Source organism: Myotis davidii, unplaced genomic scaffold (assembly GCF_000327345.1).
Source record: "Myotis davidii unplaced genomic scaffold, ASM32734v1 scaffold545, whole genome shotgun sequence".
In the NCBI taxonomy this organism is placed as follows: domain Eukaryota; kingdom Metazoa; phylum Chordata; class Mammalia; order Chiroptera; family Vespertilionidae; genus Myotis; species Myotis davidii.
This window is the reverse complement of record NW_006296634.1, coordinates 2465586-2487808: the sequence shown is the minus strand read 5'-3', so window position 1 is coordinate 2487808 and position 22223 is coordinate 2465586. Positions and strand designations below refer to the sequence as shown.

At 38.8% G+C, this 22223-nt stretch overlaps 1 protein-coding gene across 1 annotated transcript in view; it reads right to left on the bottom strand.

The window, feature by feature from the left end:
• FAM13B (family with sequence similarity 13 member B) overlaps nt 1–22223 on the bottom strand; it is a 45349-nt gene that overhangs the window by 15761 nt on the left and 7365 nt on the right. The window contains exons 2-11 of the mRNA XM_006772485.2: nt 21133–21310; nt 20689–20830; nt 19143–19303; nt 18081–18122; nt 17155–17307; nt 13616–13748; nt 7362–7426; nt 4721–4769; nt 4169–4313; nt 1323–1397 (exon numbers count right to left, since the gene is read on the bottom strand). Of these exons, the coding sequence (XP_006772548.1) occupies nt 1323–1397; nt 4169–4313; nt 4721–4769; nt 7362–7426; nt 13616–13748; nt 17155–17307; nt 18081–18122; nt 19143–19303; nt 20689–20830; nt 21133–21310 (1143 nt within the window). The remainder of the gene's footprint in view (nt 1–1322; nt 1398–4168; nt 4314–4720; nt 4770–7361; nt 7427–13615; nt 13749–17154; nt 17308–18080; nt 18123–19142; nt 19304–20688; nt 20831–21132; nt 21311–22223) is intronic.

Sequence of the window (22223 nt, the reverse complement as noted above, 5' to 3'; positions counted from 1 at the left end):
GACCTAAGCCTGTCTGCTGGCTTCCACAGGAACATCCCTTTCAATGTCATGGTAGCTCCCCTTCCCCAGACCCTCAGGGCATGGCCAGTGCACCTGGGCGGAGACGGTAAAAGGAGGTGCAGCCCTGACCAGTTTGGCTCAGTGGATAGAGCGTCGGCCTGCGGACTGAAGGGTCCCAGGTACGATTCCGGTCAAGGGCATGTACCTTGGTTGTGGGCACATCCCCAGTAGGGGGTGTGCAGGAGGCAGCTGATCAATATTTCTCTCTCATCGATGTTTCTAACTCTCTATCCCTCTTCTCCGTTCCTCTCAAAAATCAATAAAATATATTAAAAAAAGAAGTGGAAGCTATTCCCCAAGCTATACAGAACACTCACCAAATGGAGTTCTCTGACTCCAAATGAATTCTCACATTTCCAAATGAGTAGCTAACTTACCTAATAGCACCTAGCCTCTAACATTAAACTGTGGTGGTTATTTTCTGTTACAGGATTCTGATGTACAATATATATTTTAATAATTAAACACCCAACAGTATTATCAAGACATAATTTAATAGCACATCTTTCCTAAGCACATTTATTTTATTGGTTACCCTGTATGTTTTCAAGTAAAACCACAATGACATATTTAATATCATTGCATATATAAGGCTTAATTACATATAAACACAGAGATAAATACACAGTCCATAAATATACTCCAAATATAAAATTAACTTTCAAGTATTACTGGAGTCTGTGGGGAAGGGGAGACACTTTTCACTTTTCTATCTACACATTAACTTTATTTAAAACTACAATTTACGCCATGGTTATTAACAATAACAAAAATGAGTTTTAAAGTATTTTGGGATGCAAAGATGGTTTGACTGTCAAAAATCAAGAATGACGTTTTCTTTTTCTGCACTCAATAGCTAAGGATTGTTACTTTAGTAATTTAGTTTCTAATTTTATGCATTAGCAGTTTAAAGCATTATAGTTTTCCAGGGTAATAAAAACATATTTTGTTAGTTTTTAAAGCCAAGATCAACCTGATCACTAAAAAGGTACAAAGCGTGCCTTTCCACAAGAAACCCAGCAATAAAGTGATTTTCAAAGCAACCCCTTGTACCTGCTTCCCAGCATATAAGTAACTGGCAAACATTTTACAAGCAATCTCCTATTTTAAGAAAAGATAGAAATAACAGAAACAATTTTTTCTGGGTACCATTTTTAACCCAGATCAGTTTTCCAACCATATGGGGACAGCAGGAGAAGGGCTAATAAAAAAGGCAAACAAAGTGAACCATAAAAAGGCATAAAAACTAAACTATGGTGAACCATACTTACCCTCCCCATCTCTCTGCAGATGCATTGTTTTGAAATCAATGAGGGGGAAAGTGATAGGGCATGATGCTAATAAAATGGAAAAAAATGGCAAAAAATACTAAAGTGAACATACAGCACAGTCAGAACAAACCATACACATAACTAACACAAGCCAAAGATACCAAAAATATTACCCTAAAACCAGTTAGGCATTCCACTCAAAAACTTTATCCAAAGAAATTACTAACCAAACTTTAAAAACAAACACAAACATAACATTTCCATTTCAGCAAGCAAGGCAAAAAAATCAAAGAGTACTGTTTATTAAAACTCAAACATAAAACAAAAGAAATGGAAACTCTTAACCAGGTACTGTTTGAAGCTTTTCAGTATAATTGATTTGACACACACAAAAAATCGCCCTTTGATTGTTCTTTGATTGCTGTTTTCCATTCAAGAGTTAGCAGGAGAGAATCTGAAGGAAAAATGTTATCCACTTCCACTAAAAGCCAAGACCTTTTGAACAGCTGCTACAAATGCATACCAGTGGTATATATGGGCCACCTGCTTGCTAACTGCATTCTACTGACTATACTTGGAGCAATACAAAAAAGAAAACTCACACATAGGAAAAAGTGGACCTCTATCGGGAGTCACCCCACTTCTCTATTAAGAGTTACACTCAACAAGGTTTGTCTCTGATTCTAAGGTATCTAGGGTCTAAAGTAATTCAGCCTCTTAACAAAGACATTTAGAACTAGAGGCCTGGTGCACGAATTCGTGTACGTGGCCTTAGCGTATCATTAGCATATTACACTTTGATTGGTTGAACAGCTGACCAGCTGACCAGACACTTAGCATATTAGGCTTTTATTATGTAGGATATCCTAACTTTACAGAAAATCAATTCTTGTGTTGTTGGCAAAGTTGGAAGGAACAACATGGTGTGCTAATGGCCACTCTTCCAAGTACATACAGGTTCACGAATGAGAAGTTCACTCAGATTTCTGAAAAATCACTGACCCTATTCCTGGAAGTGCCAGAAGGAGAACTGCAGGGACTTGTCAAGGCTATTGAGCCAGGTGGTGACAGGGCACTTTGGGCACTGAAAATCAGGGATCAATATGTTACCTCCCTTCCATAACACCAGCTGTTAAGGGGTAGATTCTGACACAGAAACAAAAAAGAGCCCAGCATTAGGTTCTATTTGGGAAATCCCCAGAAAGCTGAAGCTAGAGAATGTCCTATTTCCTCAGATGATGAAAAATAATTGCTCTTTTATGCTTAATACTTAAGATGAGGACCTTCAGCATTGGATTGTAAAGGGCTGCATTCTCCATGAGGAAGGAGCTTAAGTCCTTTGTCAGAATCCCAGCCTCATCTTTCAGAGACTCCTTTCCTACTGTGGCTTGAGGGATGATCTATTGACCATCATTCCTTTTCAGTGACTATGCCAGGATAAATAACTAAGAGGGACATTTGATTTTCACTGCCACCAGGATGCCAACGTGTCCCCTAACTCTGGGGAATATCTTCATAAATTCTAAACATCCTGAATAACCCAGAATATAGCAAATGAAAGACAACTTCCTTATCTGTGTATCAGTTTAAGTTAAGACACATAATATGCCTGGGGGGGGGGGGGGGTTGCATACAAAACATCTAAACAAAAAAAATAGAGGGGGAATGGGAGACAGCAGTTAAAGTTGGCACAGAGAATGACTTGGTTGGGACTTTAAAAATTGGCTATATCTTAAAAATAAATAATAAAACACTCCAAATGTGATCAGGTGAGTTGACTTAAGGCGGCAAAAGGATTGGTATTGGCATTGCAATTTCTCGTTATTGCCACTGTATGTTATTAGCTAACTTGCCAAAGGTGAGATATCCAAGGGATCTTCATCCAAGTGAACAAATACGTAACTTTACTTAAGATTTCTGAGTCGTCTCAATTCTTTTTACCAAGGAAGGTGTATGATCCAAAAGGACTCCTGGATCCAAATTTGTTGCTTGCTAGCGCTTCCCACCCCAACATTTTATTTGGAAGTTTACAAATATACAGTCTAGTTTAAAGAATTTTACAATGAACACCTGTATCAATTACCTAGATTCCACCATTAACATTTGACTATACATGCTTTATAACTTGCCTTATCTACCCTATTAACCATCTTATTTTTTCATGAATGTCAAAGTAAAATGCAAATATTAGCACATATCCCCATAAACATGCAAACCAATCACTGGAATTCAGTATTTATTTAGTTTTTGCTTTTTTTGATAAAAAAGAAAAACTCATATATAATGAAATCCAAGTACCCAGATGTCTTGTTTTTAAATTTAAATTCTAACTTCTCTCCTTTATAAAAATTGCTAGGGCCTGGCTCCCAAACTTCATAACCAAACCTAACAGGGAAATGGTACAGTATTTGCACAGAAATGCCCCTGAAGATCTTTTTTTTTTATGATCATAAAGAACAGGCAGCTATGTATAAGTCCCCTCTTTAATATGGTGAGATTCCCAAGACATCAAGATACTAGATTTTAAAGACTGGTTAATATTATCAAGTTTAACAATTAATAAAAGCCCATTCTGAGTGTTATATTTTTTACTCTGTTTTAACATTTATCTTCAAAGCTAATGGATCAGATAAGATTGTCTATTCATAAGAGATAGTTGCCCCATAATCTCATTAATGCATTTGAGTAAAAACACTCACTCTTCTTATATGAAAAAGAGAACAGAAAATAAAAATCAATAAGATTATCCAGAAAAAGGCCAGTTATCTCATAACTGCTTGGAAAATTTCATTTACAAAGAACATTATCAGGAAAAAAATTCGTGTGAGTAAAATTACCTTCCCATTTATCACCATCAGAAATATTCTTCAGATCTAAATGTGGAATTTGGACACATGTTGCTTCTCCTTGAACACCACTTTGATCTGCTGGCACTTCTGATTCAGTGTTGGCATTCAAATCACACATCTTGGTACAAGAGTCCTATATTTTAAAATAAAGAATACATTTCACATCTAGGAAGCTTTTCATACCCAGCTGACAGACAACCAGCATATATCCTGTGTAGTCTTCATTAGTTTACTGTGCCTATACAATAAGTTGCCCCACTCCCATCATCCACAATACTTTCAAATATAAATTTGCAGTTTTATATGTCTTATTAGGAAACAATGTTTGGACCCCAAATTCAGGAAAGTATTTTCATAACTAAGTTTCTTGTAACCAAAAGTGACATAATAAGTGCTACTTTAACTGTAAAACATTTGGTAAGAGTATATTTTAAACCCCCTTGAAATCTATACAACTCAGAAGTTAAAAGCCAGATATAATAATTAGTAGCTTAAGCCTAGTCAAATTTCTAAGAACCATAAAAGAAAAAGAATTCTTACCAGAATTAAGTGCGACAATTTATCACTGTCAAATGACAAATATTCTTTCCTAAAAATACAAATAAAATTATTACTCTTTTAAGAATAAATAGGTTACTATTCATTGCATATTTCTTACCTAGATTCATCTCTTCCCCAGAGTTAGCATTTATAATGTGACAGAAGAATGACAACTAGACACATTCCCATTCTTTGGAGCCCTATATCTGAAAATCACACACTACTGAAAAGATCCACAGAATCACTTCAGGTTAGAAAAATTAAGTAACACTCACCACCTTCCCATACAACCACACACACCCCCCAAAATTTTTTTTAAACTTAAAAGAAAAATAAGCCCAGCCAGAGTGGCTTAGCTGGTTGAGTGTCATTTTGTGCACCAAAGGGTTGCCATTCAGGGCACATGCCTGGGCTGGGGGTTTGATCCCCAGATGGAGCACATGTGGAAGGCAACCAACCAATCAATGTTTCTCTCTCTCTGCCTCCCTCTCTCTAAGCATGTCCTCTGGTAAGGATTAAAAAAAAGAAAATCCAAAATAAATAGAAACCAAAAGAACTGAATGTATAATACAAAAGATTTTGTCAAATAAATATTAGTTTTAACCAAACAGCTCTATATTCCCTCACTCTAGGATATATTTTTCTTTTAAAGATGATTTTTGAAAGGTATAGCTATGACCTATATCTTAAATCTGATTGTGTTCTATCACAATCGAAACTTCTAAACCTCCTTCCTAAAATTATGATAAAATGTAAATAAGAAATTTTATTTCAATTCACCTCGTATTTCCCCACAAAAACCCACCCCTATTTAGAACAAGTGTAACAGCAAACTATCACAAATGATCTCTGCCTATATAACCTGTCAACAGAGCACCTAGTATCATAGTAGGTAAAAATATAGTTACTGAGGGAAACTTCTCCCCAAAGACACTATGCCAATTTATAATGATATGCACAGGTGCTACTTCTACCCTGCCATAACAGGGTATGCACTCAGAAAATAGGTCTTGATCTAAATAGGGCAAGTCATCTCCTCATATACCTAATTAATTACCTTATTCTTGCTAAACATGTAAACAACTAAATTCCTTGGCAAACTCAAAGACCCTCCTTTGCTTAGAATGGGAACAAGTGGTGGGATAAGCTAAATTGTACCCTAACAGACTAAATTCGAGAAACATGTGTGTTAAACATACAAAATGTAAAATCCACCTAACCAAGAAACTCTTTGGATCTAAAACAAGTTTGCTAACCTATACACAAGTTGAAGAGGAAAGAGCTTTTTCCAAAAAGATTGAGTCCTCACTAAATGGATCCTTATTGTTCTACCAAATCCAGATGTCATCATTCTGGGGATGCCTGTCAATGCTGTTAATCTTAAATCTTCAGCCCATAGCTCCAATACTCCCTGGGCTGGAAGAGGATCATTCCTGCCTCCTGAAAGGAAGCACAAGGAACTGCTGTAAGCAGGAAATCTGTGGACCTTCAGAGTATGGGGACACTCCAGAGACATGGCTCCAAAGAATTTACTTACCCTCAGGGAACAGGTTTCCTACTCATAATTAAAAGAGACAATGGCATTAACGCAAGTTTATCCTTGCCAATTGGCTATCATCAAATTAATAATGCTATTTGGAATTTCTCAGTATTTACAATCTAGTCTGCAACTTTATTACTGATTTGTTTTCAGAATATCAATTATCTTTCCTAAGAAAGTTACAATACACTTCTTAGCAACATCTTAAAGAATCACAAAAAGGGAAACAAAATCTAAAACCTACGTGGTGACTTAAAACATTCTAGAAAACTTCTTTCTGGTCAAAGAGACTCTATCTATTGAGTATTAGAGTCTCCATTGTATACGGACTACATATGGCTTAAATATTCACTGCTGCAAGGAATCCCCTTCCCATTACTGCTGATAAACAAGGGGGGAAACAAGCATTAACTGCATTAGATGATTATGCAAAGTGAAGTAAGTCAGACGAAAAAGATCCCCTAAAAAATATAATTCAAACAAACTAACATAACGAGCTAAAACAAACTCATAGACAGACACAACAAAACAGTGACTACCAGAGGGGAAAGAGGGTGGGGAGAGCAAATTAGGTAAAGTGGGTCAAATGTCGGTATACAGATATCAAATTATATAATGTTGTACACCTGAATCTTATATATTAATGATGTTATCTCAATAAATTTAATTTTTTTTATAAAGAGACAGTCCTGGGACATACCAAGGAGAAGAGGAACAAAAACATCCTATACATATTTGTTGAAGCAAATATACTACAATCTTTCAGTTAGTCATGCATAGTTCCAAGACTATGATACACTGAAAGGTATATTCAGAGTATCAATAAATTCCTAATTGTTCTACAAACGAACTGCAAGTTTTAAGTGTCTCTAATGTGGCTGTGTTCATCCCCCTGAATGTTTTCCAAGTTTTAACTGTCTAAACCTACACCCCTTTGAATTTAATCAGCTTTATGCTTACCATTAAAATAAGAAGCTTGGTTCTTTAGATTATCTAAAATATATGCTACAAAAGAGTCATCGAAAAATTCCACCCATAAATTTAAGAACCCGTAATCTCAAAATGATTCATTAATTAACAACAATAAGAGAAAATGCTTACCTCTCAAGACAGCCATCTTCACTATCACCATGGTCACCACATGGCTCTAACAGTATACCTACAGACTGATAAAAAGAACACCACTACTGTATTAATGGAGCTCCTAATACTCATATATGAGAGGAAGTTCCCAATCTTAGAGAAGTAGATCACAAGTTAGTCAAATGCCCCTCTTTAGCTCACTACCTTATTATGTAATAGGTACTACTACCACTATCACATTCTTTTTCCTTCCTTATAATTCTCTCCTCCAAAAAAGATTGTTTTGTGTCCCACTTGCAAACTCTGCTTCTCCTGACTCACAAACAGAAGTTGGTAACTTCTTAGCAGGTGACAGAGAGGTCATGTAGTTCACGAGATCCTTTTATTTGAAATAACAACTGTGAATCTCAAAACACGTAAGAACACTCCTCCATTTTTTAATGGGCTTAGTGACACCATCCCATTCCTATTACTCCCCATAATAAATACCTACCAAGTCTAACACAAATGTCCTGTGCATTACCACAAATTATGTAAACTTCTTAGTGTTTATCACTACCTCTGAAATCAACAAAGGGTTCAATTCAAGATTCTTTTTCTTTTCATTTGTTTTTTTAAATTTATTGATTAAGGCATTATATTTGTGTCCTTATCCCCTCATTACCCCCTCCCCACTCATGCCCTCACTCCCCTGTTGTCTGTGTTCATTGGTTAGGCTTATATGCATGCATACAAGTCCTTTGGTAGGTTTCTCCCCCTTACCCCCACCCTCCCCTACCTTCCCTCTGAGGTTTGACGTTCTGATCAATGATTCTCTGTCTCTGGATCTGTTTTTGTTCATCAGTTTATGTTGTTCATTATATTCCATAAATGAGTGAGATAATGTGATATTTGTCTTTCTCTGACTGGCTAAGAAACTGACCCAATTTTGTTTAATATGAAAGACAGTCCATAATTATCTGAAAGAGCTATTAAAATACTTCTCCCTTTTCCATCTACTTATCTCTGTAAAGCTAAATTGTCTTCATACACTTCATACAAAAGAATCAATAGCAACAACCACGACACTCCTCAAAATAAAAAAATTTTAAATAGCCGCTTTTTATTAAGAAAAAAAAGCAACCTTATTTATGTTACCTTGAATGAGTGTATTATTGTTTTATTTGAGTTAAGAAACATTTTTATAGTTCTGTTTTAATTTCTAATATAGTAAAACTGATAAATATATCTATGTAAATAATACTTTTATGGGATCCTCAATAACTTTTTGTTGTTGTTGTTAATCCTTACTAGAGGATATTTTTTTTCCATTGATAATTAGAGAATGGAGGGGGGAGGGGGGAAACATCAACGTGAGAGAGACATATCAATTGATTGCCTCCTACACACACCCCAACCTAGGGCGGGGATTGAACCTGCAACCTAGGTACGTGTCCTTGACCAGGAATCAAGTCCTCGACCCTTCGATCCTCAGGTCAACGCTCTAACGACTGAGCGAACAGTCCAGGGCAAGGATCCTCAATAACCTCTATATCTATAAAACCCTAATATGCAAATAGACCGAACGGCAGAACAACTGGTTGCTGTGACATGCACTCACCACCAGGGGGCATGGGTGGAACATGGCAGGCATCGGCAGCAGGCGGCAGAGCACAGAACATGGCAGGCGTCAGCCATGGTGGGATGGTGGAACAGGTGAGCAGGGGCACCAGACCAAGGTGGGGTACCGCGCCAGTCACTGTCATCAGGGCAAGCCTCTGGCAGGGCAAGCCTACTGAAAATTCTTTGCTCCCGCACACCACAATCCCGCCTGGTGCTCGCACCTGCTGCTGGCACTGGCCTCACTTGTACCCACTGCCGGCACTAGAGCCACCACTCGCAGCCGCTGCCGGTGCCCGGCACCAATCGCTCAGCACAGTCAGTGGGTGTGAGCGGCAGCTGCTGGCATTGATTGCCCCTCAGGGCTTCTCCACCCGCCCCTGTTCCTGAGGGGCGATCCGGACCGGCAACCACCTCTCACACCAGCTTCCGGCGCCAGAGCTGCTGCTCACACCCACTGCCGGCGCCAACCCCACTTGCACCCGCAGCTGGCGCTGGAGCTACCACTCACACCCACTGCTGGCACCCAGCACCGGTCCTGATCACTCAGTGCTGTCAGCGGGTGCAAGCAGCGGCTGCTGGCCCTGATCATCCCTGAGGGCTTCTCCACCTGCCCCTGCTCCTGAGGGGCAATCGGGGGCCACTGTGAGGGGGTGGGCGGGGACACAGAGTATGGGCCAAGACCCGCCCCTGTGCCCACCACAGCCTCGTGGCCCACAGTTCCTTTCAAGGTGCACAAATTTGTGCACTGGGCCCCTAGTCTGTATAGATAAAAGCCTAAGTGATTGGATGGCCGGTAGCTATGACACACACTGACCATCAGGGGGCAGACACAATGTAGGAGCAGAAACCACAGGCATGGAAACATGGAACAGACTGATGAATCTCAGGGGGAGAAGGGGGGAGGGCAGGAAGAGATTAACCAAAGATCTTATATGCATACTAGAGGCCAGTGGGGTCCCTTGGCTTGGCCTGTGCCCTCTCACATCCAGGATCCCTCAGGGAATGTCGGAAAGCCGATTTGGCCTAATCCCCGCAGGCCAGGCCAAGGGACCCCACCGGTACACTAATCCATGCACCGGGGCCTCTAGTTTAAGAATATAAAGAGGTCCTGAGATACAAAGTATGAGAAGCACTGGTCTAGAAATAGACTTCAGCAACCTTCATTTTCTAAAACATGAGATCATTTGATGTGGCCCTGACAAGACAGTAAGGGTGAGTTAATTAAATTTTTGACCAAATATAGCAGGCTAATTTTTAAATTGATAATTTTATTTGGCCCTCAAATGATGTTATAAATATCCAAATGGCCCTTGGCAGAAAATAGATTCCCTACTCTTGCTCTAGAATATAGTAGCTTCATTCTTAAATATGAAACTTTCTGGGTACATGAAATAACCATTACCCAGACCAAATATTTAAAACGAGACCTGGTGTTTTACTCAAAGAACCAAATTAAATCCTAGCTCTACCTTCCTCTCTCTAAAACCAATAAATAAAAATAATTAAAAAGAAATGTTAATGAGCCCCGTTCCCCCTTCTTTCCCATCCCACCCACCCTGCCTTACCCCCCACCCCTCTGAAAAAAAAATGTTAATGAAAATTACAATGTTCAAGTTTCCCATAATAGGCTGTAATTTAAAAAATCTGCTGGAAGAGGTTTATGGGGGGAAAAGGAAGACCTATGTAATACTTTCAACAATAAAGATTAAAAAAAAATCTGCTATTGGTGAAGGCACCATGAAATAGGTACTACTATGCATTGTTAATTGATAGTGTAAATTGGTTCAATGGAGGGCCATTTGGCAATATATAGTAATATTACAAATGCATGTATTTTATGACCCAAAATTCTTCTTCTATAAATTTATCCTAAGGTAAGCTTGTATAAGGTGAAATGGTTAATTCTGAGGCTATTCACTGTAGCATTTATTTGGATAGGACAGTTTGGGTTTTTTTTAATAGTTTTATTTTATGTCAGTATGATGGAGGAGAAATTAAAATGGATAGATGAGAATAGGGAGGTGACTTTTCTATATATCCTTTTGTAACTAAATTTTTTACTATCTGAATATATCGCTTTTTCAAAAGACAAATATGTAAAAATTGTATCTTAAAATCTGTAGAGCCCTGGCTGGTGTGCTCTATGGTTAGAGTGTCGGTCCATGCACCAAAGGGTCACCAGTTCGACTCCCAGTCAAGGGCACCTACCTGGGTTGCAGGTTCAATCCCTAGTCAGGATACATGCGGGAGACAACCAATCAATGTGTCTCACATACATGTTTTTCTCCCTCCCTCTCTCTCTCTCTCTCCCCCCTGCTCCTTCCCTCCTTCCCAAAATTCTCTAAAAAAAAATAATAAAATCAATGGAAAATATATCCTCAGGTGAGGATTATCAAAAAGAAGCAGGAAAAAAGGGTTGTCACTAGACTGGGATAAAGGTGAAAAGAGGGTGTGTTTTTTTCATACTACACATGAAAGAAATAATAACATAAATATCTTAACGGAAATGATCCAGGAGGCAGGCAGAAATTAATAGTCCAGGAAAGGGTAAGAAGACAACCTCAGAAGCAAAAACCATGAATAGAGGATAAGGAATTAATCTAATATACCAGGGTAAATAGCATTAATACACAAGCAATATACAAGTCCAGTCAGTAGTAACAGCAGCAGCTTAAATACTGTGAAATGTTTTCCAATTTATAACATAATTTTATACTTTTACTTCTTTCCATATTTAAAATAATTCTCTAACATTGGTATTAACCCCTCCCCTCTCCCCCCTTATCTATAGAAAAGAAAAAAAAGAAGCTCAGAGAATTTAGGTGACTTACTAAAGTCACACTGCTATGAAGAGGTGAAGTCAGAATACAAATCTCAATTGCCTGACTCTAAATTTATTATACCTACTTTGGTTTATGGTTTAGAACAAGCATGTCAAACTCAAAGGCTAACATAGGCCAAATAAACAAGGTTTAAAGTTTATGTGGGCCACAAAAAAACAAAACCTTCAATTTTCATAGAAACATAGGTTTACTTTGATAGAGACATGCTGGATACAAAGGGCTGAAATAAAATGAGTAATTGTTAACATAAAATAACAGAAAATTTTAATAAAAATTAATATTTTTTCTTGAACATTAACTTACCAGACACTGAATAACTGCACAAATGAACAAGTGTAACACAAATAAACCTATTTTTCTTGTTCTCCAAAAGCGAAATATTTGCTGTTGTGCACACCAAACAAGTCAGTCCAAGACTAATGATGTGGCCATCGGCTGCTAAAATATTTGCTGCTAGTATTAGTGGAGAGAAATGGTGTGCCTGTGCGTAAGGCACGTAAGGGAAATGAATGCAACACAATTATAGTAATCAGTCATTAGCGAACATTGTAGTTCATTATTAATAATTATGTATAACAGGATATTGTAAAAATTAAGTTACAAAATTTTTATTAAAATGTTTCTTCCATACTGTTATATTGGCTGGGCCGTGAGTTTAACATGCTTGGTTTAGAATGAAAACATGCTGAAGAAAACTTCCTTATCAATTAAGTATATTACCTTAAAAAGTGTTATCAAAGCTAAACTTTGAGCCTAGCCAATTTGGTTCAGTGGACAGAGCGCCAGCCCATGGGCTGAAGGGTTCTGGGTTCAATTCCAGTCAAAGGGCATGTATCTCAGCCCTGGCCGGGTCTCATGTAGGAGGCAACCAATCAATATGTCTCTCACATCGATGTTTCTCTCACTGTCTCTCCCCTCCCTTCCACTCTCTTTAAAAATCTTTATCCTCGGGTAAGGATTAACAACACCAAAAAGTAAGCTTTGAAACATGTCTTAGAAAGATGCCGCTTTGTACATTTATTGAAATTATGTTAAAAACAATGCTACTACTAGCAATTGTGACAATGAAAATAATTTATTTTTAAAGTTATATTCACGGGTTTTCTCTAATTATAAAAAGGCCCTTCATAAAAAAAACCTGGAAAATAAAACCTTTTAAAAGAACAAAATTTAAGGACAATACCACCAACCACCTCAGCTAACGTCATAATTTGTCTTTCCAGAAAATATCGTATATGATAAAGCGGTAATATACAAATTAACCCTCACACCCTCACAAGATGGCTGTCTATGACCAGGCCGGCAAGGGGGTTAATGAGGGATGACCAAACGACGGAACAAGCAGGCTGCACGGGGCAACCAGGCCAGCAGGGAGGGGGCAGTTGGGGGCAACCTGGCCGGCAGCAGGGGGCAGTTAGGGGCGACCAGGCAGTCAGGCAGGTGAGCAAATAGGAGCCAGCGGTCCAGGATTGTGAGAGGGATATCCCACTGCCGGTTTAGGCCTGATCCCAGGGACATCCGTCAAGGGGTCCCGGATTGGAGAGGGGCCAGGCTGGGATGAGGGGACATTCCCCCCACCCCCTCCCCAGTGCACAAATTTCATGCACCAGGCCTCTAATTTAAAATAAGGCATTTTATACCTACTTCTCTACCCAATAATGGTTCCTCACCACTACTAAAAAAATGTGTGTTCCTTGAATCAAAATATATACGTGGGTTAGAAAAGATAGTGAACTATGGCTTCTGCTGTCAAAGGAATACATGAAACAATCAGAATTGTATGTTTAGCACACCCAACAGATTTTTTTAAGGCTTTGCATTTCTTACCTGGTTATTTTCTTCATCATCAAATACAAAATCTTGCTGCATAACTTCATTGTCTAAATTAGCGCTGGCCACAGGTTCTGAGCAGTCTCTGCTTCTTTCACTGGCATTAATAATATCATCAGCAATATCAACCCTAGAAATGATGATTAAAAAATCAGATCAGGTCAAATGTTGAATACGTAATGCCTTTAAAATAAACAATGATCTGAAACTTTTACTTATTAAAGAAAATACACCCTTTTCATAAAAATCCACTCTCTCTTTATCCTGCCAAGTTTCATTAAATGCATTAAGTTTATTTTTGTCTCTCCATGGGAGGTTGTAAGAAATCTACCTTATTTGTTAACTCTTTTGAAAAATGAATGGTGCCCTGGCAGGGGTGGTTCATTTGGTAGGAGCATTGTTTCATGCACCAAAACGTCACAGATTCAATTTCTGGTCAGGGCACATACCTAGGTTGTAGGTCCTATCCCCAGCCCCAGAAGCAATGAATCGATGTTTCTCTCCCTTTCTCTCTACCTCCTTTCCCCTCTCTCTAAAAATCAATGAAAATGTCCTCAGATGAGGATTTTTTACAAAAAACAAGATGAATGGCTTTAAAATTCATTTATGTACTAAAATAACAATTTTCCTTAAAAATATCCACTCTCAATCATAATAATGACCTATTTGTTTAATTAAAATACACATCAATGATTCTCATCATTGACGTTTCTCTCTCTCTCTCTCTCTCTCTCTCTCTCTCTCTCTCTCTCTCCCCACCCCCCGCCTCTCCCTTCCTCTCTGAAATCAATAAAGATATATTTTTTAAAAATAAAAATAATACATAATAAAATACAAATCTAGCACTAGACACCGTAGCGTCCAACACTTTATCAAGTACAACAGGAATAGCTTCCTACTGCAGATTTCCCATCTTACATAATTTAGAATATACAAAACTCTGCAGGTTTTTGTTTACAAAGACAATACCACTACTGAGAGAACATGAGTGGTAAAAATAAGAATACTGTCCCCAGTTGTAGAAATAAGAATACTGTCTAAGCATGGGCATAGGTTTTCAACATCTCTAGTCAAGCTAAGGGCAAACTCTAAGGAACCTGCTTATATAACATCTTTTGAAACATTTTCCCACTTTTTCCAACTTTTAAATACTGTTTTTTCCCTTCATATTCAGCCCAAATACTCCCTCTAGATCCAGTTCTATCAATTCTTTTGTTTTTTCCTTAATCCTCGCCAGAGAATATTTTTCCATTGATTTTTAGGGAGTCTGGAAGAGAGAAAGTAAGACAGAGAGAAACACATCGATTGGCTGCCTCATGCACAAGCCCCGGGCAGGGCCCAGGCCATATAAAAGCCTGCAACCTTTACTGTACCCTTTACCAGAATCAAACCCAGGACCCTTTAGTCTGCAGGCCAGCACTCTATCCACTCAACCCAAATGGCTAGGGCAGTTCTATCAGTTCTAATCATGCCTTAAAAGGAGACAAACCAGGGCCATTGCTTAAGAGCTGCACAGGCTGGTGATGCCATTCATGCAAGCTACATGACACACCTGCAGTTATACAATACTAGAGGCCCAGTGCATGAAAATTCATGCACTGGCAGGGGGTCCCTCAGCCCGGCCTGCCCCTTCTCACAGTCCGGGAGCCCTCACTGGTGAGAGGTGACCCAGTGATCAGGGGAAGGCAACGCCCATCACACCTCTGCTGCTGCCACTGCCAACAGTGCAAGCCTCAGCCGGCCCTGGTTACCTGAACCTTGGGCGGCCCTGGGCAGCCAGGCAGCTGCCATCCGAGGTTTGCCTGCTCTTTGGGCCGGCCCTGGGTGGCTGGGCAGCCACCATCCAAGCCTTGCCTGCACCTCGGGCCAGCCCTGGGCAGCTGGGCAGCCGCCAACCAAGGTAGATTCCTTACAACATCCCATGGAGAGACAAAAATAAACAGTGCATTTAATGAAACTTGACAGGATAAAGAGAGAGTGGATTGATGGACATTCATTCATTTAAAGGTAACAAGTCATATTAAAGAATGGAGTTAGCCGAAACTGGTTTGGCTCAGTGGATAGAGCGTCGGCCTGCGGACTGAAAGGTCCCAGGTTCGATTCCGGTCAAGGGCATGTACCTGGGTTGCGGGCACATCCCCAGTGGGGAGTGTACAGGAGGCAGCTGGTCAATGTTTCTCTCTCATCGATGTTTCTGACTATCTCTCTCCTTTCCTCTCTGTAAAAACTCAATAAAATATATAAAAAAAAATAAAAAAAAGAAATGCAGTCAAGTATAAGTGGAAAACCCTGGCAATAAAAGTAGATTGGCTTAAAAAAAAAAAAAAAGAATGGAGTTACATCACATAACACAGTACACAGAGGTACTTTAACTTATGTAAATTCAACTAACAATGGCTACTCTTAAGGAAAGAGCAAAACAAAACACAAAAACCATGTAAGGAGAAAGGAGGCTAGTGGCAGGGGATAACAATTTAAACAGGAAAAGATGATTCTGCTCACCATGTCATTCAATGATCACATGCACCAGGAGTGATATTCTCCTGTCCCTGTAACCTATCAGTCTAGATCTCTGCTTGTTTCTCCTGGTGTGACCCTGTTGCACAGAAATCTAACTTTTAGAAGTATTTTTTATATAACAGTCTATAAAGGTAAGCTAACTACTTTATCTGATGTTCTGGGAGGAAAACCTGGCTGTGTTGGGCTTAATAAACAATTTCAGGTTTTTCTATGTACATACATGTATATATAACACTAGAGACCCGGTGCACAAAATTCGTGCACACATGCGGTCCCTAGGCCTGGTTGGCGATCAAAGCATGAGCATCTGGCGTGGAAGGGCAGGTCCCAGCTAACCTCTGGGCCCTGGGCAGCACCTGGACCCCCACTCCCTCCTCCTGAATCACGGCGCCCGAGTCCCCACGCAGAGATGCGGTGAGCATGGTTGGACACCACAGGCTGGGGTGCAGTGTGGGCCTCTGGGCCGCCCAGCGGCGCCGCACGGAAGCCAGGCGGGCAGTGCGCTCTTTCCCACCAGGCCTCGCAGATCAGTTCCTGCGCAAAACCACGGGGAGCCCATGGTCCTGGCAGCTGTGGTCCTAGCAGCTGTGGCCCGGCTCACCCAGAAGAGGCTGCACGGGTGCGGGGCGGGTTACTCGCAGGCGCCCAGCACCTGAGCAAAGGCTTCCCCAGTGCGCGAGCCCTGGCACCCTGGGGGAGGGTAGCGGGGGAGTGAGAGCGAGCTCGGCAACCAGGGCCTGCAGGCTGTGGGCAGCTCCTGCTTTGAGCATCTGCCCTCTGGTGGTCAGTGCATGTCATAGCAATTGGTCATTCCATCATAACGATCACTTAGGTTTTTATATATACTAGTATAGATAATTTACATACAAGTACATACAAAAGTCACTTCTCACACAAAGTTCCAGAAATCTCTAAGATGAGACCCCATTATTTAAATAAAAGTAAAGGTTTTTCAATGATAACAAAACAATTTTATAACTCATAATAGCAGTAAAATGTTTTTAAAAGTTTCTTACTGGTTATTAGATCCTTCCCCATCACAATTAATACTTCCTGCTTCATTATTACACACCAGACTTTGCTGTTGTAAATTAAGATCCTGATCTATGCTGCTCTGCAGATCAAAAAGGTGCTGTTCCACAGTTGTTCTAATTGTTCTGTCTAAAATGCTACAAAACAGAACACATTTTAGTGAGACACAGTCATCCTAACTGCATATTTCACTACATAAACATAAATGTTAACTATGACCAGTAAAACAAATTATCATGAATTTTAAATGAGTAAGCTAGAGTGTAAAAAGAAATACATACAAGGAATACACAACACAAGATCAAATTCTATAATGAAATCTGCCCAAATAGATATTATACAAATCAATTATAATGTCACTATTACTACAGAGGTGGGAAGGACCAGTGTCAATCATCCTCACTATTATATAGTCACTTAAATAGACTTTTCAAAACTATGTTTGTAAACAAAATAATTTACCATGCTCAGTTAAATAAAAGAAAGAAAATGTAAGGTTATTGTTCCTATTTTTTACGTGAAGTCTATTTCTTTTTTTTTCTTTTTATTTTATACACTGATTTGTTGTTCCACTTATTTATGCACTCATTGGCTGATTCCTGTATGTTCTCTGAATGGGGATTGAACCTGCAAACTTGGCGTATCGGATGATGCTCTAACCAACTGAGCTTACCTGGTTAGGGCCAAAGTCTACTTCTTCAAGAAAATAATAAAAAAGCTCTAACAGTTTTCAATCTTAGTGCCTTCTTCATTTGTTTCTACTACAGTACATAAACTACTAACTAGTTTCACTGTGTTATGTACAATCCTTCCTCTAAAGGAAGCACAATAAATACATGATTTTCATTTCTACAATTCAGCAATATTTTTTTTTAACTTTTAAATTGTCTTCTATAAGTATACTACTTACTCTGCAGAGGCTGGTAAGATGCTGGTGGGAGATATATGGGCACTGTAATCAAAGAAAGAAATTAGCTATAAAACTTTAAAATACTAAATGACTACAAAATATGCTGAAAACTGCCACATTTGTACTACCTTGAAACAACCAGAAAAGCATGTAGTAGTTAGTTTTATGTTCATCTCTAGCAGAGTATGACGCTAATTTTCTAAAGAAATTACTTTTTCACACAAAAAAAGACCCTTAAAAACATTCTCCCTCGTGAGTGTGTGTGTGTGTGTGTGTGTGTGTGTGTGTGTGTGGCGGGGGGAGAGATGATGCCAGCTACTTCATCTGATACTCACTTAGAGAAACACTGACTTATTCCAAATCTTAAGGAGGAAAAGTTGACTACTGCCCAATAAAAGTACCCCATGTAGGATAGTATGATGATCTCAATACCAGCACTATACGCCTTGCCAGAGTAATAGTATTTGCTATTACTCAGAGGATGTTCTCAAGCAAAAAACAGAAAAGGCAAAACCTGGCCATTTTTTGCTAAGTGGTTAGTGTCAGCTCTCAGACTGAAGGATTCTGGGTTTGATTCCGGTCAAGAGCATATACCTTGGTTGCAGGCTCAATCCCTGGCCCTGGTTGGGGCATGTGCAGGAAGCAACCAATGGATGTCTTTCTCATATGGATTTCTCTTTCTCTCTCTCTCTCTCTCTCTCTCTCTCTCTCTCTCTCCCCCTCCCTCCCTTCCAATCGCTCTAAAAAAAAAATCAGTGGAAAAAAAGAATCCTCAGGTGAGGAACTCTCTCTCTCCCCCTCCCTCCCTTCCAATCGCTCTAAAAAAAAAAATCAGTGGAAAAAAAGAATCCTCAGGTGAGGATTAACAAAAATAAATAAATTTGCGTTTTTAAAAAGAAATATATGTAAGAGATTGTATTTAAAAAGAAAGGTACCTATGTTATAACTAAAAATTTCTTAGCAAGATTACTTTAAGTTTTTCTTGTTTGATTTAGTGGTTGAGTGAATCTACTTCTAGAATAAAATGCTCAAAAGCTAAAGTTCTTTCAAATGAAATACTACCTTGTTGATGCTGTAACACTATTTGCTTCCAGGATGTTTTCAGTCATCCTTAATTGTACCACCTCTGGCATGTCATTTGATTTTTCTGCTCCTTCTTCTGGAAGTTCTTCTATATGTTCCAGCTTTTCATCTTCCTCTTCTTCCTCAGAAAGTTCATTAACCTATATAAAAAGAAACAGAGAATTAAAATTTGATGAAACTAGAAAAGAACAAAAAAGAAAATTTCATGAAACTATTAATTAACATTACCTAAGATGTACTATTCTAAGAAAATTTTAAACACAACTCATTTTTTACTTCATTTCCTAGGACCAAAAAAATCAATGGGAAAATATCCTTGGGTAGGGGTTCACACACACACAGCTGAAATAAATAAATAAAAAGAGACTTAAAAAAAAGAATTGATTATATTAGTTTGGGTAAGAGTAAACATTAAAACCTTAAATAAAAATGCTCTCTCTCACCCATTTATCTTCAAAAGTTCTTCTGATTCTCTCCTTGTCAATTTGACCTTCCACTTATCAACAGTCTATTCTGTTCATAAGTTATTCTGAACCTGCCCTATATATATGCAGCTACCTCAACTCCACTTAAAGAAAACCCTCATCCATACCTCCATCTCTTCTTTCTTTGACTGCTATAATTCCCCTCTCTAGGGTCTTGTGTAATGCCTGCTCTCCACACTCCAGCTTGTGGAGAATGCTGCTACCTGCCTTCTCAAATGTATACAGAAACATAATTATCACCTACATCTTCAAACCATTCTACTGCATTCACATTCCTTTAAGGACCCCATGTCTACTGACTCTGGGCCATTTTTCAAACACACCATTCATCATATCCAGTCTCTCTCTCATACTATTACTAAAAATATCTACTACGTTAAAAGATTCTAATAGCCAAATAGTTAGATTAATAGGGTGAAACTCAAAAAGAAGAGAGCACTAGACAAACTTGCTTCAAAAGTTACAAACAAGAGTTAAAAAATTACTTGCAACCTAAACTTACTCTAATGTTTCTCATTAATGACAATGATTGCACTGCTATACTGAGTTGCTACTTTAACTAAGAAACACTTTATTTGCTTAAGAGTTTGCATGAACTTTGTACTGAATCTTTCCCTCTACCTTCTACTTCTTACCCTCTGCCTACATTCCTCTATGATAGCAATTCTTCAACAACACACACACACACCCACACCCACACCCACACCCACACACACACACACACACACACACTATTCTTACAAAATACACAAAGCTTAAGTTAACAGAAGAAAAAACACATAGAAGAAATAAACATACAAAATCTCTACCATATATTCTGGTTTCAATGCCTTTCCCATATTATCCAAATTGAGGACAAGTTGTTTAAAAATAATATCACATTCAGCTATTACTTGGATGTAGATGATTCCATATAATAACCAAGAGCATGTCTTCCAATTTAGTACTTAAAAATTCCACCAAAGTTTGTACCAAGCCCTTGAGAGCAATTCTTTTTTAAAAAATTCTTCCTCCAAGTAGAATATGTAAAATATTCTCACCTGTTCAGTAATTGAACTCAAATCATTAGATGAAAAGTCTTCCTCTTCATTTTCAAAAAACTCATAGTAATTTTCCAGAAGTCCAGCCATTATCCTGCTCACTATTTCTTGCTCTTTCAGATCTTCCACATCTGTGTAAATGCTAAGAATAAAAATCCAAATTGAATTGAGAGTTCTTAAATCAATCACAGGTAAAGTCAGAAGACAACCAATGAATCATTTCATAATCTTGAGCAATGTCATCATTCTGTGCCTCAGTTTTCCCATCTGTAAACCCTACTTAATTTGTATCCTGTCCAAAAAAATGCTAGGAAGATTAAGCAGCTCTAGTATAAAAAATAATGGTCCATCAAGCAACCTATGATCCTTGGGAGACAGCATAATGATTCTATTCCACAAACTCGGGGGTTTTTTTTAATTAAACAAAAATTATTAAAAACTTACTGGAAGACATCTGGACCAAAGACAGCAGCCAAAGAGTTTGCAGACCAAATTTCTTCATGATGTGATGCTACATTGGCTAAAAATCTACACAGAAACTTTAACAAACTGTAATTAACAGGTGGAAGCTGTTGCAAGAGGAACCTCAACTTTCTTCCAAATTCATCTTCGTTATTATAATCTATAAAACATAATGACAGGTGTTTTTAATGAAGCAAAAGCAAAGCTCAAATACTGTGCCAGGTTCACATTACTCCACCCAGATCACCTTTTTTCTGTAACAATTCAAAACCTCTTCACTTCCTCTACTAGAGGCCAAATGCCCTCAGGCTTTGCATTTTACTTATTAAGTAGAAAAGAGGAGTGGAGAAGGAACTCAACTCCTCAATTGCTGGAGGATGTTTTCCTCATCTATTACTCACTGGCCCCAATTCTCTAATTTTTTTTAATTCTCATCATATTGTCTCTTGCATGACTGTACCTGTATTTCCAAACTAGTGTCAACTCTAAGTCAAAATACACTGGCCAATACCAGGCAAGTACTAGTGAGCAAAGAGAAGCAATTTAACCCTAGCTGGTTTGGCTTGCAGATAGAGCGTCAGCCTGCGGACTGAAGGGTTCCAGGTTCGATTTTGGTCAAGGGCACATGCCCAGATTGCGGGCGCAATGCACACAGGAGGCAATCGATCAATGATTATCTCTCTCTCTCTCCCTCTCTCCCTCCCTCTCCTTTACTTTCTGAAATCAATAAAAATATTTTTATTTTAAAAAAAGAGAGAAGCAATCTAACCTGATAATAATGTCATACTTTTCAACTTGAACGAATGGGAAAACAAAGGAGTGACTTTCTTCTGCCTTGACATCCCAAAATGAACAATTAACTTTGGCAATACTAATAGAACTACCGTATTTGCCGGCGTATAAGACGATTTTTTGGCCCTGAAAAATATGCCTCCAAGTGGGGGGTCGTCTTATACGCCAGGTACACTTCAGATAGACTGCCCATAGTGCTTGCCCCGTGCCATAGTGGCCTCCCGATGCCCGTCCACTTCATTCCACATACCGTTCAGGCATCAGCAGCGCTGCTGGGTGTA